This window comes from Gossypium hirsutum, chromosome A03, assembly GCF_007990345.1.
Source record: "Gossypium hirsutum isolate 1008001.06 chromosome A03, Gossypium_hirsutum_v2.1, whole genome shotgun sequence".
NCBI classification, from domain to species: Eukaryota; Viridiplantae; Streptophyta; class Magnoliopsida; order Malvales; family Malvaceae; genus Gossypium; species Gossypium hirsutum.
In genome coordinates this window covers 65075371-65087705 of record NC_053426.1, presented here as the reverse complement: position 1 = coordinate 65087705, position 12335 = coordinate 65075371, and the positions used below count along the sequence as shown (strand labels likewise).

At 34.7% G+C, this 12335-nt stretch overlaps 1 protein-coding gene across 2 annotated transcripts; it reads right to left on the bottom strand.

The window, feature by feature from the left end:
- Nucleotides 1–1512: 1512 nt before the first annotated feature.
- LOC121218707 (protein NRT1/ PTR FAMILY 3.1) lies at nt 1513–4256 on the bottom strand. Of its 2 annotated transcripts, XM_041096367.1 has the most exons (5): nt 4125–4256; nt 3796–4019; nt 3496–3713; nt 2611–3170; nt 1513–2497 (listed from the first exon to the last, which is right to left on the bottom strand). In XM_041096367.1, the coding sequence occupies exons 2-5, from the start codon at nt 3935–3937 to the stop codon at nt 1636–1638; spliced, it is 1782 nt and encodes a 593-aa protein (XP_040952301.1). In that variant the 5' UTR covers nt 3938–4019; nt 4125–4256; the 3' UTR covers nt 1513–1635. The 2 variants fall into 2 exon arrangements, with proteins under 2 accessions (XP_040952301.1, XP_040952299.1); XM_041096365.1 differs by lacking the exon at nt 4125–4256 and having other exon boundaries at nt 3796–4118.
- Between the last annotated feature and the right edge of the window lie 8079 nt (nt 4257–12335).

The window sequence follows — 12335 nt, the reverse complement described above, 5'->3', positions numbered from 1 at the left end:
TTGCTGACAAAAGAACCAACCATTAACACACAACGTGTCACATGTACATCATGTTGATGTGATAATATTTTTAAAAAATTAAAAAAATCCTAAAAATAAATAATTTTTTATAATTATTTTTACAACCACATCCAAAATGAGTCTAAACATATGATTTTCATGATTCATTTCATCATAGACATTTTTTTTCAAAAAAAAACACAGAGAATTATAAAAAAAACTTATTTAAAATTTATTAAGAATTATAAGAATTTATAAATAATGATTAAAATTTTTAAAATTATATATATACATGCGTTTAAAGAATTCAAATATATACATACACAAATATGTATAATTTTTTAATAATTATTTAGGAAACAACTCGAAAATGAACCCAAATAAATGGTTGTTTAGGCTCATTTGAACCTAGACAACCATTTATCTAAGTTCATTTTGACATTCTTTTAAATAATCATTAAATAGTTCAAAATAATTTATAATTTCTTATAAAATTTAATAAACTTTAAATAATCTTCTATTCTCTTAAAATAATTATTAATATTTTATTTATTTTTAAGATTTTTTAATTTTTAAATATTTATTGATGTGGCAAAATGTGTCACATTAATATGAGGCACACATGACATACCATATGTCGCTATCCGGTTACTCTGTTAGTCTTCTCATCATTTAAAAGTAGATTGGTTGAACTTTTCACAAAATGACTAGTTTGCACTTTGATCTAACATGTAAGAACCAATTTGCTCTTTTTTGAGTAAATGGACAAAATGTAATCCGACTTTTAGCACGTGGGCCTCTATAGTACTTTTACTTTATCTTAAAGATGGCGAAACCCAAATCGTCAAATGGATTTTGAACCAATCTGCTTTGAATGGAGTGAATTTTTTTCTTTTGGAAAGTAGATGTGGAGCAGGGCTGGGGTGGATTTTTGTTTTGGACAGTTAGTATAAAGCAGTTATAATAATTACTTATCTTGCCTTACTCTATTCCATTATATGAAATTATCATTTTATTTTTGTATATATATAATTATTAAAAGGGTAAAAATGTAATAATGTGCTATAAAAAAACCTATGTTTTAGGTTTAAATAAACTTTTTGAAGAATTATATATAAATATTTTACTTGACTTTAAAATGATTAAAAATTTTAAAGATAAGTAGCAAAAATAAAATTTAAACGAAGCGGGATGGGATGGAACTGAGCGGAAATGGATGTATCGAACTTATATAGAAGCGATATTGGTTTTCAAAATTAAAAATCCATAATAAAGCAGGGTCGGTGGAAAAGAAAATATGTCAACTAATCACTTAACAATATATGGATGAAACTTTTAATCAAATGATCAGTTTGTACTTTTTTCTAACATACAATGATTAATTTATTATTTTTAATAGAGAGGTAAAATACAATCCATGATACTTTTATCCCATGTAGACATCTACACCATCAAACGCATGAAGGATGAACGAGGAGAAGCACAACAAACAAACAAACAAGGCTCAAGGTCTTCGTTGCCAGCATATACCTGCTTATTGAAAATCTAATTCAAGTTTCTTGTACAAGCTAATTAAGTTTTATACAATACATATATATAAGACTGTTCCTTTCTCGTGCTAAGGGAAAGACGCAGTTAAACCTGGGTAGTGAGTTCAACCCCCTCAACATGTTCTGTTTTGTGGCTGAGAGGCTTGAAAGTATAAAATTTTGCACATATTAAGTAGTATACAATGTTTAGAGCTTGCAAAAGTGTGAGCAACCAATAGAAATACTCCAACTTCCCCTCATTCAAGTTTCTATTAGGAAGCCAGTCGGAATACTTGTGGACTAGCGTAACCAAAAGTGTGCTTGTGTAGTCCCCAACGGATATGGATGTCCAGAACAAAGCAGTGGCGGTGCTCCTCATGCTCTCGGGAGCTTGGTTATAGAAAAATTCGAGGTGGCCAATTACCATGAACGCCTCGGCAATGCCATGAAGGCTATACTGCGGAACAAGCCAAAATACTGAGATGGGAATTGTAGATTCGGGGCTGTCAATTAGGCCACTAGCCGAGGCTGCATGCTTTCTCTTCACTTCAACGAATCCAGCGACCATAGTTGCTATTATTGCGATGAAAAAGCCAATGGCCATCCGCTGCAAAAAGTTTATGCCCCGTTCAAGGCCTGTCATCCTCCGTGCAACACGAACCAATAGGCGATCATATAAGACTATAGTGACGAGCATTGATAACATGCCGAAGACAGACATGGAAGCAGAGGGAATTACAAAAGACTTGGTCAGGTGTCTTTCCATTGTGTTGGCTTGTTGCAATGAAAATGTGTTCTGTTGAGCACTGGATGTGGCAAATAGAATACCAGCTGCCCAAATTGGTAGCATCCTCAATATAGATTTTAGTTCTTCAACTCTATGGACGGTGTTGAGTATCCAGAAATTGGGTTTTTCTGATGACTTGAGACTATCTTCTTCAGTGACAATGGCAGCATTATCCAGAAATCTACACAGGTGGATTAGTCAGTTAGAATAGAAGTACGAGTTTAGATTTTCAATAGAAACTGAATAAATTTAAATCATAAGATATGAAATCAGGGCAGGCAAGTGGCAACTTACTTGAGTTGCTTTGTATGGTGAAGCAGACCGTCTGTGGAAATGGATGCATCGAGCTCCTCGTTGACATACAAAAACTTTGGATCAGAAATCAAGGGAATCTTTCTCTTCCTAAAAGCGGCAACAGAGACCTGTAAGACACGAGTATAGGGACTTCCGGCAGGATCCAGATTTCGGTAAAGAGGGTAACCAATGAGGAATACAATTATGGACAAAGCCATGGCTAAGGTAGGAATTCCAAGACCCCAGCTCCATCCTACATTGTCTTGAATATACACAAGCACCGTTGATGCCAGTAATATTGAGGCTCCCAATGCAAAGTAATACCAATTAAAGAAGACCCACGTTTTCTTAGGCTGCGTAGGATCCTCCTCAACGAATTGCTCTGCGCCAAACGCCGCCACGCATGGCCGGATCCCGCCTGATCCTAAGGCTGCGAATAGAAGAGACAGGTAGAGAACAGCCGTTTGACTCCCATTGGCTTCTTGGCAAACTTGGTCACCTGCACATGGCGGTGGCCGTAGCTGTGGCAGTGCTGCTGAGAGTGTTAGGACTATCATTCCCTGTTCACATCATCAGATCAGATGAGATCAGATTGTAGTTTTTTTAACAGACAAGAGACCGTCAATCTAATTAATTTTTCTTTTATGGAAAATCAGTCTAATTAATTTAGTCAATATTAGACCCTTGCTTTTTTTACTAAAAAGAGAGATTGAATCATTTCTTGGAATGTTCCGACTATATAAGTAAACTGTAAAATTGATGCTTCTTGTACTCCAACTACACACACAGGTAGGTAAATCGAAAACCCTCAGTATTCAGAACGGAAAATCTCTATGGAAAAAGGCAAAACGGAAAATCTCTATGGAAAAAGGCAACCATTCATACTGCTAGGTATATGGCCGTTGCGACAGTGATGGTCCAAAATTTTCCAGCATAGGAATCAGCAATGAAAGCCCCAAGCAATGGCGTCAAGCTCGAGGTACCATTGAAGTTGGTCACGGTGTTGGCTGCTTTTGTTAAGGGCATATGAAGCTGCTGTGTCAAGTAGTTAACCATGTTTTTACTGAATCCCACCATTGCCAATTTCTCGCATATCTCGTTTACTGGAACATACACGATGAAGTAATTAGCCATACGAGAAATAAATAAATAATCTAGGATTCCAACAGTTGTCAAAAAGCTTACCTAAGATGAAGGGCATCGTCTTAATTCCACCCTTTTCGTTATTATTGACAAATGCCTTGCTCTGCTTATCATCGGCATTTCCGGAAGTAGCAAAGCTGTCTTTGTTTTCCGGAGTTGCAGTCGCCATGCTGTGGTTTTCCATAAAAATCAGCTAGCAAGCTCAATGTTTTGAAGGCTGCCCTACTTCTCCAATGCGAAATTTGATACCATAAATGCGATTGGCCCTTGAGCGTGAACTTTAGTCAGAAGGGTGAAGAAAAGAAAACAGAAACTTGTAAAGGTCAAACAAAGCAGCAACAGAAACAAGAGACTCTTTCTTCGAGACTAACCTTGCCTTCCTTGGACTAAAGCTTATATAGTAGACACTTTTTGTCTTTGTTCTCTTGTGTTCACTTTGCATTATTGGGATGGGAGAATGACTCACTCACGAAACTGCACACTTGATATCATGTTTGAGAAATGAGCAAATGACGGTCGATTTAGGGGTCTATTAATTATCGAAACGTATAATTTTGTTTTTATTTTATTTTATAAATCCATAAAAACAAGGAGAGTGGCAGGGACGGAAAAAATTTTCATTTCAAACTTTTAAATTTTTTTAAAATTTTAAATTAATAAAAATAAAATTATATTTTAGCCTAAAAGTGATAAAAATTTAATTTAATTTTTTAAAAATTATAAAAATATAAACTATTTAAAGTGTCATAAAAATTAAAATTTAATTTTGATTTCTAAAAAGTTTTTCTACCTACACATTGGATAATGAGAATTTTTGAAATTTAATATTACAGCCATTCAATTACAGTTCACAACAATTCCACGTTGGTTGCCTTATTGATAATTAGATAGCCTTGTTAAGTTCACAAGATTTTCTTTCCTTTCAAAAAGAAGAACAAGACTTTCTTCTCTTTTTCCTTTTTTGTTATACCCTTAATAATATCCTTATGTGTGTAAATATTTATCTAATTAAACGATGAATCCAAAATAAAAAGTCATTTATTGAGTCAAGTTGTTTAATAAAAATTGATAGCCAAATAGGAAACTGGAGAATCTAGTTGTATTTATTCATATTTAAAAAAAATCAATTTATGTAAGAGGTTTTAACTGGTGAAATGCTAGCTCAACATATGGGGTAGTATATAAATAAATAAATTTATAATTGCAGGGAGAGTCCAACAATCTGAAGACCATAAATTTTCTCATCTAATTCTGTGTCCAATTTTGAAAATAAATTAAGGGCCGAAAGATGACATTGCTTTAGCAGGTTTCGGTTATGTCGGTGAAAATTGAGGTTTTAATCTTTTGAGAATTTTAGTTTTTAGTTGTAAGTTTTATAGTAAGTAAATTATATGAGGTGAGTTAATTATAACTGTAAATATGAAAATATATATAGAAAAATTTCAAACCATAATCAACGTATATATGCATAGACTACAATATATGTGGTAAGCAAAGCAAAAATTCAATAATAAGTAAATAGAAGAATGTTTTAGGCTTAATATAATATTTAATTCCTGAATTTGATTTTTTTCTAATTTGGTACTTAAAATTTTTGGTGTCTAATTTAGTATCTAAATATGACACTTTTTACTTTTTGAGAGTCCAGTTTAGTACTTGAACTTGACTCTTTTTCCTAATTTAGTACCCTTTTTTTTCCATTTGGTACTTGTAAACGTTTTACAAATTACTCAAATATATCAATAATATTATTTTTTATGAAGTAGCAGAAATAATCAATACATGACCGACATGTAACAGATGATATGATATTTTTTGTATTTTATATGTTCAATTACTTTTAGTTTTATTTATTTAATTAATTGTTTTACTAATTGAAAATAATGTATTTCTTTTAATTTGGGATTTTAAAATTATTTTTCTTATTTAATATTAATTCATTGAGCATAGCCCAATACCTTTTTTTTAACATGAATTTCTTCTAATATTGACAATATTTTTGTAGCATAAAAAAATTTAACACCGTTACTATTTTACGTAATTTGTATTACATTTAATAAATTTAAGTACCAAATTGAACCTGAAAAAAGCTTAAGTACTAAATTAGAAAAAAATGCTAAGTTTAGGTACCAAATTGGCCCAAAAAAAAGTTTAAGTACCAAATTAGGAAAAAGTGCCAAGTTCCAATACCAAATTGTGCCAAAAAAATTTTAAGTACCAAATTGAGAAAAAGTGTCAAGTTCAGGTACTAAATGTTATATTAAGCCAATGTTTTAATTATTTACTTATAATGATAAGCAAAACAAAGTAAAAATTCTATAATTATCAATTTACCATTTAAATTACTTTATAAAATTCATATTTATTATCATATTTCTTAAAAATTTCTTGATTCATTTTATTGTAGTCAAATATATAAATGTTCCATAATAATGTTATACACGGCAATAAAATTTTGATGTTTATGTTCACTCTAATATTGTTAAAAACAATTATGGAGAAATTGGAATAATGATTATTAACGAAAAATTGGACTCAAACTAATTAATGGTAATTAAGGAAAATTGGATTAAAGATAATCAAGGGAAAAAAAAGAGAGAGAGAGAGAAGAAAAATCAGTATTCAACGATGCATAAGTGCCTATAAGTACCATTCTTGCACGATAAATGAACACATTCAACGAATGATTAAGTTAAATGTACTATAAAGTGTTAAAAAAATTTTGGAAATTTGGCATCGAGGAGTGCCCACTTCCTACCCACCAAATTTGTAGGAGGTAAATTCTATATTTAGGTGTTGGCAATTTATTAAATTTTATATTTGGGTTATGTTGACTACTTGATGAATATATACCCCGTTAATGAATATTAAATGCTAGCGAATTCAAATAAAAAAATGCTAGCGAATTCAAATATTAGTAATTTATTTGGATCGAAATTCCTCAATGCAATCTCTTAGATTAAGAACTTTAGATTGGATCTTGATTCTGATGTTGAGCTGCTAATAGTCCATATTTATTGTGTATGATATTATTTCATTGAAAGTAACGTCATGAATTCATTTTCCTTATTTAATCCATATTGCTTATTGCAAAAGAAAATGGTATTGGCTTAGACACGAAAAAGGGGTCCTTACTCCATTTACACAGACAAACCAACTCAAAGTAATAACAATGAACGTCCATCACTCATGTGCAAACATATCATCTTTATAGAATGTGGATAGTTACCATGAACAAAATTATAAACAAAGGCATTACACACACATATGGAAGTAAGAAGGAACTCACCAGAAAATGCAGCAAGTTTAAACAACAAGACATTTGCCCTTATCTCAAGAGCCTTCAGAAGTGTCTTAAACCATAATATAGATAGTTAAACTTATTAGATCACTATACCAAAAAACTAAACAAGCTTGTAGAAAACATTAGAAAAAAACTCAAAATCGGGAAGTTTTCTTCCTTACACTCTAAACTGACCCAAAAGCAGGCAACTTCAAGGTCACATAAATAACCATGAATATAGCCTAAAGTTCATCGATGTTTACTAAATGTTAAAACAATGAGGGAGTTGGCTGAGTACAACGAACCCAAATCTTCAAGCAAGCCTCAAGTCTTAGGTTTTCCAAGAGAAAAGGTGTAGAGAAAATTTGAGAAGAAAATATAAATGCAATAGAAAACGTAAAACTTGCTCAAGAAGCCAATACTAACTTTATACATATAAACATGGAAGGTAGGTTTAGTGGATAAGTCGGATTATCCCACTAAACCCCCTCGATTCCTGTGACTAAGCATTTTCTCTCTCATCATAAATGTGAGTCTTATCGACTACAGTAACTTAGTTCTCTTCTAACTAATTTTCATTTGTCTAACTAAATTGTTCAACAAAAATAATAATATAATAATGAAATAATAAATAGTTCTTTCAAACTAAGGACTTAACATAATCCTCTAACAACTGGGGTGGCGAGTACTCTATAAAAGAGATCACCAAACCAGCAAGCTCGCCAAACTCAAACTTTACCCAAAGGCGTATTCATGGAATTTATGTACTTAGCCAATCTAACACCTTACCCACTAAGAATTTACTCTAAATACCATACATCAACAACAATAACTGGATACTAGGACTTTGTCAGGCTGGAAGTCACAACTATCCCCAACTTAGGAAATTCGTTCCTAAAATTCATACCTGGAAATAACTGAGGATACTAATCTTTCATTAGGCTTTCTCTTTCCCAAGTAACTTCTTTAGTACTATGATTCCTCCATAACACTTTAACCAAGGGAATTTTTTTATTACCCAGCTACTTTACTTTCCTGGAAAGAATACAAATAGGTTTTTCTTCACATGACAGGTTTAGTTCAACCTCTAATTCCTCAATTTGTACAACATGATCAAGATTGGATTTATACCTTCTCAACATTGATACATGAAACACATTGTGGATCTTCGATAACTCAAGAGGTAAGGCCAACCTGTACACCACTAGTTCAACTCTCTCTAAAACTTCATAAGTGTAACACCTCTTACCCGAGTACGACATTGGAATAGGATACAAGGTGTTACCGAACTTAAACACATACATATAAACATTTTTGGGTCATAAAATCTTGCTCAATTTTTAAAACTTTCAAACTTCCTCTTAACAACCCTAATATAGACCTACGAGGTCTAAAACACGATTTGGAAATCGTTCGAGGATAAACTAAACACTTTAGAAAATTTTGTAGACTTTCAAAGCAAATAGGGGCACACGCCTGTGTGAAAGGGCGACACGCCCTTGTGTCCTCTTTGAAGGCCCGTGTGATTTACACAACTTGAACATATCGGGACACGCCCGTGTCCCTAGCCTATGCGAACTTATTTTTCAATTCGAACCTACAGAGGTTTTCACACGGCTTGGCACACACCCGTGTCCATGACCCGTGTCCCCCACACGGCCATGACACGCCTGTGTCTCAGCCCGTGTACAAAAACCTTGACATTCTATTTCTGACATTAGCAACCCTTTAAGAGCACATGACCATGGTACACACCTATGTACTAGGCTGTGTCCTCCACACGGTTGAGACACACGGTCGTGTCTTCGCCCGTGTGGTTGCTACTGGGCATTCTATTTTGCCAACTTTAGGTGCAGAGGACACACGGCCTTACCACACGCTTATGGGGCAAGCAGTGTGTCATACACGGTCTGGACACAAGCTCGTGTGTCTGCCTGTATGGACAAAAACAAGGCTAAATACCAAGCCTTTTTTCCACCCTTACTTGCACTAACCTACACAACATCAAACATAACCAATCCAAGCATAAACACACATAACCAAAACAGCCACAACCATTAGAATTTTCATCAAATGCATTTAATAGTAATCAATATTAACCAACATTAATGACCTATACAAAATGAATATCACATCCATATTAGTCAACACTTGTGGCTAAACTAACATGACACTGAACAAAAGATCAGGTCCCTATACATGCCACACTCAAAACATTTAAACTAACTATACCAAAAGCTTCAGGTGATAGTGTGATCGCTGCCTCCGACGTCTCTTGATTTCCTGGTGCTAAGTTGGCGAAACTACATGAAAATGAAAAAGAAAGGGAGTAAACATAGCGCTTAGTAAGTTGCATGTAAATAAGTAACAACATCAACCATGCATTTTTAAACACATAGCATATTATAAATCAACACAACATTCTTGAGTGAACGAAGGTAGATATCACTACATACTTATATATCACAAGTATAAGCCAAAGATTACAAAATCATCCCAAAATCATTTTTTTATAGATAGAACTTACTCATGTTATTGTTACCATTAAGGCAACATAACTAGACTCATATCTCATGAGTTTTGAATAAGAACTTGTACCACTCACAACATGATTATATTATTCCATATCTTTATCATAAGCTTTAGAATAACCCGTGAAACCATTTGGAATACTAAAGGATATTTGACAAGCTTTACACAAGAGGCGAATTACCGATGCCATGTCCCAAACATGGTCTTACACTGGCTCACATGTTGAGACCGATGCCATGTTCCAGATGTGGTCTTACACTAGCTCTCGTCTCAATGCCAATGCCATGTCTCAGACATGGTCTTACACTAGCTCTTATAATGTGGCCGTTGCCATGTCCCAGACATGGTCTTACACTAGCGCACCTAACAATGCCGATGCCACATCCCGGACATGGTCTTACACTGGCTCTCATAACATTGCTGATGCTATGTTCCAAACATGGTCTTATACTAGCTCTCATATCATGGCCGACGCCATGTCCCAGACATGGTTTTACACTAGCACACATATCACCCAAATGTCATGGCATGGATATCCAATCTATTCCTAGGATCAATCGGGACTTTACTACATTTAATTTCATCATGCATTATTGTAACACCCTATACCCGTAACCCATGTCGGGTCGGAGTACAAGGCATTACCTAACTTTGTCTCATGCATACAAATAGTCTCAAGTCACCGAGACTTGGTCCAAATTAAAACTTTTTCAATTTCTACTTTAAACTTCTTATCATGGGCCTACTAGCCCCAAATTGACCGTTAAAAAACTATTCGGAACCATACTGGGTCCTTAAACCAACCTTAAGAAATTTGCCTTAAAATAGGGCACACTCCCGCGTGGAAGGGTAACACGCCCGTGTCCCACACCCATGTGGGATTAAATTCTAATTCACACCTACAGGGGTTTTCACACGGTTAGACACACGCTTGTGTTAATGTCCCGTGTCCCTCACACGGCCACGACACGCCCATGTTTTAACCCGTGTACAAAAACCTGGGTATTCTATTTCTGACGTTAGCATTCCTAAATTGTCACACGGCCAAGGCACACGCTCGTGTACTAGGCCGTGTCCTTCACATGGCTGTGTCTCTGCCCATGTGTTTATTATCATATATACTGACTTGAAATTTTTACGTGCAGTGGTCACACGGCCGGACCATACACCCATAAGGCTAACCGTGTGTCACACACGGCCTAGACATATGCCCGTGTGTCTACCCGTGTGGGCAATATAAGGCTATTTATCAAACCTCATTGCCACCATTGCATACCTATTTTCATGCAAATACCAGCCAATACCAAAACAAGCATAATTTTCAAAATCAAATCAGCCATAATAGACATTCATTCAACCATGTAGATGCAACTTTTATAAAATCAAAATAAATATTAGCCATCATTCATGGCTTAATACTAAGTGTGGGATCTATTCCAAGCCAACACATTTGGCCAAATCTCCAAGACTCAAAATAATAAGTTCTAATCATATACATGCCATATTCAAAAATATAAATCCAACTATACTGAATGTTTCGGCTGATAGTGTGATCGATATCTCTGACTTCCGGTGATCCTTGAGCTAGTTAGGCGGCACTGAAAGAAATGGAAAGGAAAGGAAAGGGAGTAAGCATAAAGCTGAGTGAGTTTCATATAAATAAATATACAACAATAAGTTTACAATTTACCAACCACTTATGATACCAAAGTTGGCATAAGCATGACTTACTCTTTACTTCATACAAATCACATAGCATATACAATGAGTTCACATCTTATACATATGTATCACTTAGGTACCTGTAATACTCACAATATGGTTATACCTTTCTTATTAGCTTAAATTTATAACTCTCGTCATTGAACCATTCAGAACACTACTGGATATTCCATAGGCCTCAATCATGGGTAAAGTGCTGATGCCATGTCCCACACATGGTCTTACACTAGCTATCATATTCGAGGCCGATGCCATGTCCCAGACATGGTCTTACACTAGCTCTCACATAACTGTGCCATGCCATGTCCCAGACATGGTCTTACACTGACACATCTCGTAGCCGATGCATGTCCCAGACATGTCTTACACTAGCACTCGTCTCAATGCTGATGCCATGTCCCAGACATGGTCTTACACTGGCTCTCATAATGTGGCCGATGCATGTCCAGGACATGTCTTACACTAGCTCACACAAATGACCCAAGTGATACGGCATGAATATCCGGTTTACTTCCAAAGGTCCCAACGGGAATTTTACTATCTCAATGATCATTACACATTATCAATCTCGAAACCAAGCAATTCATGCCATATCTATTCAATGATAATTTAAATACAGATAGTAGCAATGTAGTTATATTATTTACATACAACTTACCTCGGATTTCAAAATGTAGCGACTATACGGTTTAGTCGATTTGCTTGGCTTTCCCCCGGTCTTGGTTCTGATTTGACAATTCTTGATCTATATTAGCAAAATACACTCGTTTAGTCACTAATTACAATTAGGCAATTGAAAATTCACATTTTCGGTAAAATGACCATTTGCCCCTAAACTTTGGCAAAATGACCATTTTACCCCTATACCCGAAAATCAATTTTATCAAATTTATTCGTCTCTTAAGCTTAGCTGAACTCTTTTTTCTCTTATAGCAACCTAAAATTTCCATTATTTCACACATTTATCACTTATTTTGCAACTTATGTAAAATAGTCCCTTTAGGTGTTTTCATGCTAACACCTTTCACAAAAGTTGTTTATAAGA

What these genes read in the sequence shown, in the direction of transcription:
- LOC121218707 (XM_041096367.1), bottom strand. Translation starts at nt 3,937, where the DNA reads ATGGAAAACCACAGCATGGCGACTGCAACTCCGGAAAACAAAGACAGC. An exon ending in CAACGGCCATATACCTAGCA is followed by an intron (nt 3,171 to 3,495) that starts GTATGAATGGTT and finishes TGATGTGAACAG; the next exon opens with GGAATGATAGTCCTAACACT. An exon ending in CACCATACAAAGCAACTCAA is followed by an intron (nt 2,498 to 2,610) that starts GTAAGTTGCCAC and finishes CCACCTGTGTAG; the next exon opens with ATTTCTGGATAATGCTGCCA.